The sequence below is a fragment of the Buceros rhinoceros genome, unplaced genomic scaffold (assembly GCF_000710305.1).
Source record: "Buceros rhinoceros silvestris isolate BGI_N320 unplaced genomic scaffold, ASM71030v1 scaffold4287, whole genome shotgun sequence".
NCBI lineage: Eukaryota > Metazoa > Chordata > Aves > Bucerotiformes > Bucerotidae > Buceros > Buceros rhinoceros.
The window spans coordinates 77,670-85,275 of record NW_010421531.1 but is presented as its reverse complement, the minus strand read 5'-3'; the positions used below and the strand labels follow the sequence as shown (position 1 = coordinate 85,275).

Sequence of the window (7,606 nt, the reverse complement as noted above, 5' to 3'; positions counted from 1 at the left end):
CTGCTGGGAAGTACCGAAGTAGCAGCAGCCAGCACTGTGGAACATCAGCGGCACATACATCTGAAAATTAATTCTGAAGAGCAGCACACAGACTATAAGTACATTGGGACTTCATTTTATGATACATGCATATGTGTTTTGTTAATTAAGAAACACTAAAGCATTTCCTAAAAGGAACCCGTCATTTTTAAATGTCAATTTTTTATTCTAGGTTTACTTAGAGTATTCCTCATGTAAAGTTATATTTTTCATTCAGTTTCCTATTTAGCCTTGCAAAATTCATAAAGCAGTTGCTTTGTTAATTTTTACTGTGCTAGGAAGCCAGAAGGGATTTAAATATGTTTATTAGCCACCCAGTAGATGATAATTTAATCTAATAGCTGTTCATTAGCTAACTGTTGCAATTGTATTTATTGATAACCACCAACTTCTACAATATTTATGCTACGAAATTTTCAAAATTTCTGAAAGAATTTGCTATGAGAGCCATCTAAGTAAATTTTTTATAATTAATTTTCTTTTTATACACACAGTAACATTTACAATGTCTCGGTTTGCTTGACTGAACAAAAGAATTTTACTGGACCTGGGTTACTAATATTGGAGAGTTAAGACCTACAGGATATGTTAATAACAGAATAATACAGCAACCTTCCTGCAACACCTTTGATCCCTGTTCTCATATTTCAGGTGGGCTGCAAGGCCATTTTGGTGTTTTTTCAGTATGGTGTCATGGCAAACTTTTACTGGCTCTTAGTTGAAGGACTTTACCTCCACATCCTCCTTGTGCTAATATTCTCCCCCAACAGACACTTCACAATCTACCTGCTGATTGGATGGGGTAAGATGTTTATCTTCCAAGAACATTCTTTCTTCTGTATGCATGTATTAGTCTGGTTCAGGACTTCATACCAAGGTAGCCATGGCATTGCTGTAGGATGGCTCCTCAGATTCCCTAGTTCCTCAGTTCAGCTCCAGCACAGGTTACAGCTGCTGTACCATGGGGGAGAGCCAGCACAGAACTGCCAAAGCGTAGCTGCTAGCTTGCTCCGTGGCATGGCTCTGACCTGTGCCAATCTACACAACGCTCAGGGCTTGTTCCAGAGATAGGATGATGCAAGCACTGCCCCCACAAAACATATGATTCAGGCTGTCCTAATTTGAGAGGGAAAAGAAAGTTTAGCTGCACAGCCACAGACCATGCTAAGCTATTTGTCTTTTTGAAAAGCCCAGTAATATTGTCCATCTGGCTTTAAATACATGTATTCCTTTCCTTTCTGGAAAGTGCAGTGGTACTTCTGTGGAGCACTTTAAAGCATCCAGTAATAGGTAGTCATAAAACTTCTAGGTATTGCTGGGAAATGGGAATAAGCTAATGGTACCTCAAGAAATTATTTACACTTTGGTTTTATACTGTAGTCCTTGGAATTGCTTTAGGAATGCATAAATTGTGTCTATCTATCTCTCTCATCAGTCACTCTGATGGCTTGAAAGAAACTTAAGGCAGGCATGTTCTTTGTGCATTAGTCTTTATGGCTGCATTTTCATAAGAAAACCCACTTCCCTGCAGTCTTTGTTTCTAAGACATTGCTTGCATCACCTAGCTCATCAGATGGCTTTCTCCCTGCATTCACAAAACTGTTTATGCTGTGTATTCGGGGATGATTATTATTATTATTATTACATTTTTTGTGATCATCCTCTGAACTTCTGTGGGGTTTTCCAGGAATTCCTACCATATTCATTATTACATGGACAGTGACACGGATCGTTTTAGAGGACACTGGGTAAGTGTGTGGGGGAGAGAAAGCTTACAGCCCCCAATTGAGCCAATACAATCCTTGCCTTTAATATGGGGGTGTTCACACAGTTTGCTGTTCTGAAGGGGATGAGCACAGAACTGAAATTTCAGATATGGTCGTAAAGGGATGAGCATTTCGGAGCTCTTCAGCATGCTGTTTGTGCTTGCTGTTGGTTTGAAAAACTCTAAGGGCAGGAGAGGGCAGAGATAGGTTATGACTAACTTTACCCCTTCAGCCCCTCATTTAGAGCTGTCTGTTTTGGAAGTCAAAATAATACTTAAAATAGCAGCGGGGGTCCTTGGGTTCAGGGCTGCAATACACTGCAGTAAGATGCTGGGCATTCTCATTTGCTAATTAGCAACTCAAAGGATGGAAATCTAGATAAAGTTGGGTATATCTAAATTACATTCCCGGAAGTGAAGCAATATGTAAAACATATATAGTCGTATATAGTCACGTGACTAACTACAGCTAGACCTGGCTCCTGGCATGGGAAGGGGAACTGAGATAAGAATTTTGGAGGTAGATCAGACTTGCAGATGCTGCTGGCCCCAAGGAATTGAAGAACATTTCTAGCTAGTGGGACAAACAGTTTTCACACTCCTTTTTTTTAACCTGACTAATATTTTTCAATTGGTTCTGTAATGAAACTGAAAAAACACGTCCTACGTAATTTCTGCGTTTTCTTTGGAATGCATGTAAAACATGTAAAACCAAAGGTTGACTCCTTTTCCCTTTGTCATTATCATCACGGAGGAACTCTGAAAGTTACTGCCCATGCTTAAGAGTAATCTTGCAGAGCACTTATTCTCAGCTTATTTGGACCAAAAGTGCTGAACCCACAGTGAAAATTAGATTTTCAGTTTTTCAGGCAAAGTTTCAGGATCAGTCTCATGTTCCCCTAAACTAGTTCCAGCCGTCTGTAACCTAAATATCCCACAAGGAATTGTGTCATTTCAATTGTATCTGTCAGTTGCTTTAGATCTTTCTGCTACCCAGGGGCTGGTGTTAAGCGCTTATTAGAAAAGTGTCCTTCACCTTACAAAGGTAAACTAAGCTTGTTTTCCCTAAAGGCCAACATCCTCCATGATGTCTAATGGCACAGTCTGCTGTGCCTGATGTTCGAGCTGATTTGAATATTAAAACCAGGGAAGTAAAAGCAAAAGTAGAAAAAGATTGAATGCCAAATTGTAGGCTAGGACAGGCATTATTTTAGTGTGCTTTGACTTGTATGTAAGAAATACTTCTCCTCATAGGTCTTGCTTGCCAGATGATATTAATGCCAACATCATTTTCCCTCTTTTTTGTTATAGTTGCTGGGATACAAATGAGCATGGTGGTCCCTGGTGGGTTATACGAATACCAATTTTAATTTCTATTATCGTAAGTAAACTTTGAAGCATGAATTGTAGATCAGTTCAGCATTGTGCAGCGCGTACAGCCATTGTGCTATACTGCTAGCTACAGATAGGCAAGAATTCTGTTTTAATGAAAAGAAATTGCGCTGTAGGAGAAAAGTTAAACAGATGCCAAGGCCATTAAAATTTGTTGCCTTCAAAATTTATCTGCCTCCTATTAAATGAGCAGTTGCTTTTATTTGTATGTTGTTCTTTCTTTAACATCTCTCCTGTTTATGAGCCTGGGGGAAGCAAAAATCTAATTACACTTTTCAATTAATTGCAGATTTGATTTGCAATTGAGAATCTGATATTATTGCAGCCATAAAAAACTATAGCTGTGTATATCTTTCTTTAATTGGTAGCCTACTGAAATATATATTGAACATGAAGTATTTGCAAAAGAATACCATTTGAGAATGTTTCATGGGGCTTTCCCTGTGTGGAACTCATTAGAATTACTGGAATAGCATAACAAAATTCCTGTTCACGTGATGATTTTGTAATTAACTTTGGGTATAATATACTGTTGTTAGATGTCCATTTCTGAAAACACACAGTGCAAATTAGTACACTTCAGATACACTTGATTTATTTTTAACATTGTAGTCAGAAAAATTAGGCCATTATTAGATTAGGCAAGATTTCAAGAGTCCACTTTACGCTTGGTCTTGCCTTTCAATCTGCACAGGCTAAAAATCATTTTGAGAGAACTTCCTATCAACTTCATCAGAGTGAATTCTACAGAGTTTAAAGAGAAAGCAGAGTAGGCATATGTGTGAAATGACATAAGGTAAGGACTCACAGAAAAGATGTTTCATCATATGAAGAAATGGGCATGCAACAGAACTAGAGCATGGAGAGAATATGTGTACCTCAGAGGAGCTGGAGAATGGGGGATGGTCCAGAGTGAAGAAAATATGCTGAAAGATAAAAGCAAAACAAACCACCTGGTGTTTACAGAAAGATGAAAGTCTTTTCTCTGGATGTCCAATTTAAACAGCTATCTGGTAGACAGCTGAGAGTTCCTGTGCCAGAAAGCAGTGCTTCTCCAAAGAAGTCCTAGACCTGGAAACGGAAGTTATCCAACTGCTCATTGGCAGACTTGATTTGCAGCTGGATCTTAGCAAAGACCAGGAAATGGCTTGTGAGTTAAGAAAATTGAGTACTGGTCAGTCAGCAAAAGTTCAATATATCATAAAAGTTGGACCAGAATCACCGTTTGAGGCAAAGGAACAATCTTTTTTTTTTTTTTTTTAATGGTTCTATTATTGGTTTAATACAGGGATCAAAGGGATTGCTAGACGTGGAACATTTTGTAAATGACCTTTTTTGGTTTGCCAGGTGTACATGTTTAAGATCTGCTGTCTCCTTCCAGATACAGTCCTTCTCTTAAGCAACATGTTTTAGGGATGAGAGCAACTAAGAGTGGCCAAGCGATTCTGCAGTATGTACTGGTGAAGCCACTTCTCCTATTATATGATTCTTCAGCTGTTTGATCAACTACATTTTGCATTTGGGAAGTCAGTCTGTGAAAGGGAGTTATAAAAGCAGTGATACTCACCCTTTCCTGCTGGAGAAGTAATGTATCTTGGAGCATCGAACTACAACCAGCACAATCATTGTGGCAGCTCGGATGCTCTGCAAACTTACAGCTGTGCAAAGTAGAGCATGCGTTCATAGAGCAAGAGGGGCTCATGAAATGTCACAAAAATAGGTAATTGATGCATGAAAAACACTACATTCAAGAAAACCTGATTTTCAATATAGATACACCACCATAAGCCTCCTGTTACCGTCCAGAAAAATTAGAAGTCGAAGGTTCGAACCTTTGAATAATGAGGTCAGTGCTGCCTGCTATTCAACAATGAAAAAGGATTATTGCAAGTTCTTTGGAGAGGTGTTGTGAGAGAGTCGTGATGTTTCTCAGTAGAAGTGTGATGTACTTATACTCACACAGGGCCTTCAGTCTGCTTGAGAACGTAGGAAGACTGGCAGGTTCCCAGAGGATGGTGTCAAGGATGACCAGCAATAACAAGTGGCCTTAGTAGTAGGAAGGACAACTGTGTAAGTAGTCTGTGAGGTGAACACAGGAAAACTCTGACAGAACCTGGATTTCAGTAAGGAAAGCAAAACACCTAAGCTAGCTCTCACTGACTGTCTTACGTAATGGCATGAAAGAAAGCCCAGAATATGGCTGATACTGAAAATCTTTGAGAGGAAGAAGAAGAGTGAAGAGAAGTAGAATAGATGGAGCCTGACTGTGAGGATGATGCCGCAAATACACTTTCGAAAGAGACAGGAAATCAATCAAAGCTTTTAAGAAACAATGATTTAACTTCATTAAACAGCTAGTCTGCTCAGTTTTCATGCCATATTCACTCTCTTCTGTGTTAACTCCAAACATTTTCACTGCTTAGCAGATTATACTTTCTATAAGATTATTATCCAACAGTAAATAGTATCGTGCGAGCAAGTTCTGAAGTCACTTCTCAAAGTAGGAGTGGCTTTAGTTAATTCAGTGCATGTGAAACCTTTCCTGGCATCTCCTCCTGACAATTTTGGCTTGGAAGAAGTTATTTGGCAGACTTCCACGCTTCACGCTGTACACATTTCAGAGTTCTTTAATTGTGGGTGACTATTCCAAACAGCTAACGTGGTGTTGCCCATATGCCTCCACAGCTGCCTTCTCCCTACTTCCACTTGAATGAACTGCTCTCATTTGGGAAGGAGTGGTGTTCAGGTGGAAACAGTACTTCTGTCACATCAAAGTAACTGAGAAATGTTTATCTTGCTGTCTCACATGATCTTGTTATCTCACATTGCAGGTAGTGTAAGGGACGAAATAGCAACAGGAAGACAGTTTAAATGATACATGCTCACACAATGTGTTTACACTCAAAAACTTACTGTCAGAAGTCGTCAGCTAGTAGAATAGGGTAGCAGTAGTATCTTGCTGTTACTCCACTGAACAGGCATCATTTGTCATCACTCTCTTGCAGTGTCTCTGCATTCCCATGATGTTCTGATTTTCCTGTTCTTAGATGTTCATTGAATGACATACATATTCTATTTTATTTAAAGACATTATGGTCAAATGATTTTATGGAACTGAAAAGCTGCAATAGTAAAAGTAAAATTCCAGGGCACCACCGGTTTCATATTTTATTGAAACGCACTATTCTAAATCAGATACATACTTTAAAGGATTTTAACAGATTATCAATTCAGAAATAATCTTAGAGAAATTCATTTGCTCCACTGTAGTAAATCAGTGGCAGTTGCCACCTTTAGATCTTAACACTCAGATTCAGCTGGCTGGATTTACAAGCTCAGTAGTGCCAAGGGCTGTTGCAAGCTTGAAACAGGAATGTATGGTTTCTATTATTCCAAGATTGTACCTACAGACAGAGAGGTGTGTGTTTGAAAATGGTCCTAAAAGTAATACGTGGATGTCAGTCAAGAATGCGAGTCACGGGAGTGTGGTTTTGCAGATGATTTAATGCTTCAGCAACCAAATGGATGACAGTTTATTCTGTTAGAGTAGAAACTGGGGATGCCTGTGAAGAACAAGTTATTCTGCTGCTTCCTTTGCTAATACAGAATAAAGATTTTTTTTTCTTCTCCTGTTTTGTGGCTAACAAATACAGAATTAAACGGCGCGGGGGGGGGAAGTGTCTACTAATACTGGCTCCAGTGCATATGGCAAACTAAGTATCCCTTGGTCTGTAGACTCTGCTGTGGTAATTCTGTAGGTACAATCAGCTATAAACCCTGTTACTTTTAAGGAGACTTGAATCCAGGAAAACTTCTAAGTCATCATCTGCCTGAAAAATGTATGTTAAGTTCAGTAAAGACCTGTATTTTCTAACATTTCTTTTTTATTCTCCTTTTTTCAAAAGTATTAATATAATTTTCCTAATTTTCTATTTAATCCCTGTCAGTACCTGTCACTCCCCTTCACCTATCATTTCAAGCAAAATATTAAACACAGAGAAGGATGCAGTTGCTGTGATCATGGTTTATTTATTAACATCACAAATTGTACTGGGTATGTCAGAGAATACACAGAAAATCATTGAACTTGAAAAGCTTACAGCCAAATGGTTAAGACTGGAAAAGGAGGAGTTCTACCTATACATCAAGGCAGAGACTGAAGGTTTATAGCAGTGAGGCAGGCACTGTTGGGTACCCAACCTCCTGACTTTGGGTGCTGGGATGGGGCTAGTTAAAAATAATGAAATGCTCATTTTCACAGTGGTAGGAGTTATCCTCTAGGTTGTTTTCTTCTAAAATGGGTACATTTCATGCAGCTGTTTGTGTAGCTGTAGCTGTAGTTTTTAGCTCATGTTGTTGTGAAGATGTGGATTAGTACGGGCATGCTCTATTTGGTGTGCAGTTTTCTGA

The 7,606-nt window shown here is 39.0% G+C and overlaps 1 protein-coding gene across 1 annotated transcript in view; it reads left to right on the top strand.

The window, feature by feature from the left end:
* Positions 1–7,606, top strand: part of VIPR2 (vasoactive intestinal peptide receptor 2) — a 32,599-nt gene that overhangs the window by 17,831 nt on the left and 7,162 nt on the right. The window contains exons 5-7 of the mRNA XM_010139692.1: positions 691–841; positions 1,727–1,787; positions 3,116–3,185. Of these exons, the coding sequence (XP_010137994.1) occupies positions 691–841; positions 1,727–1,787; positions 3,116–3,185 (282 nt within the window). The remainder of the gene's footprint in view (positions 1–690; positions 842–1,726; positions 1,788–3,115; positions 3,186–7,606) is intronic.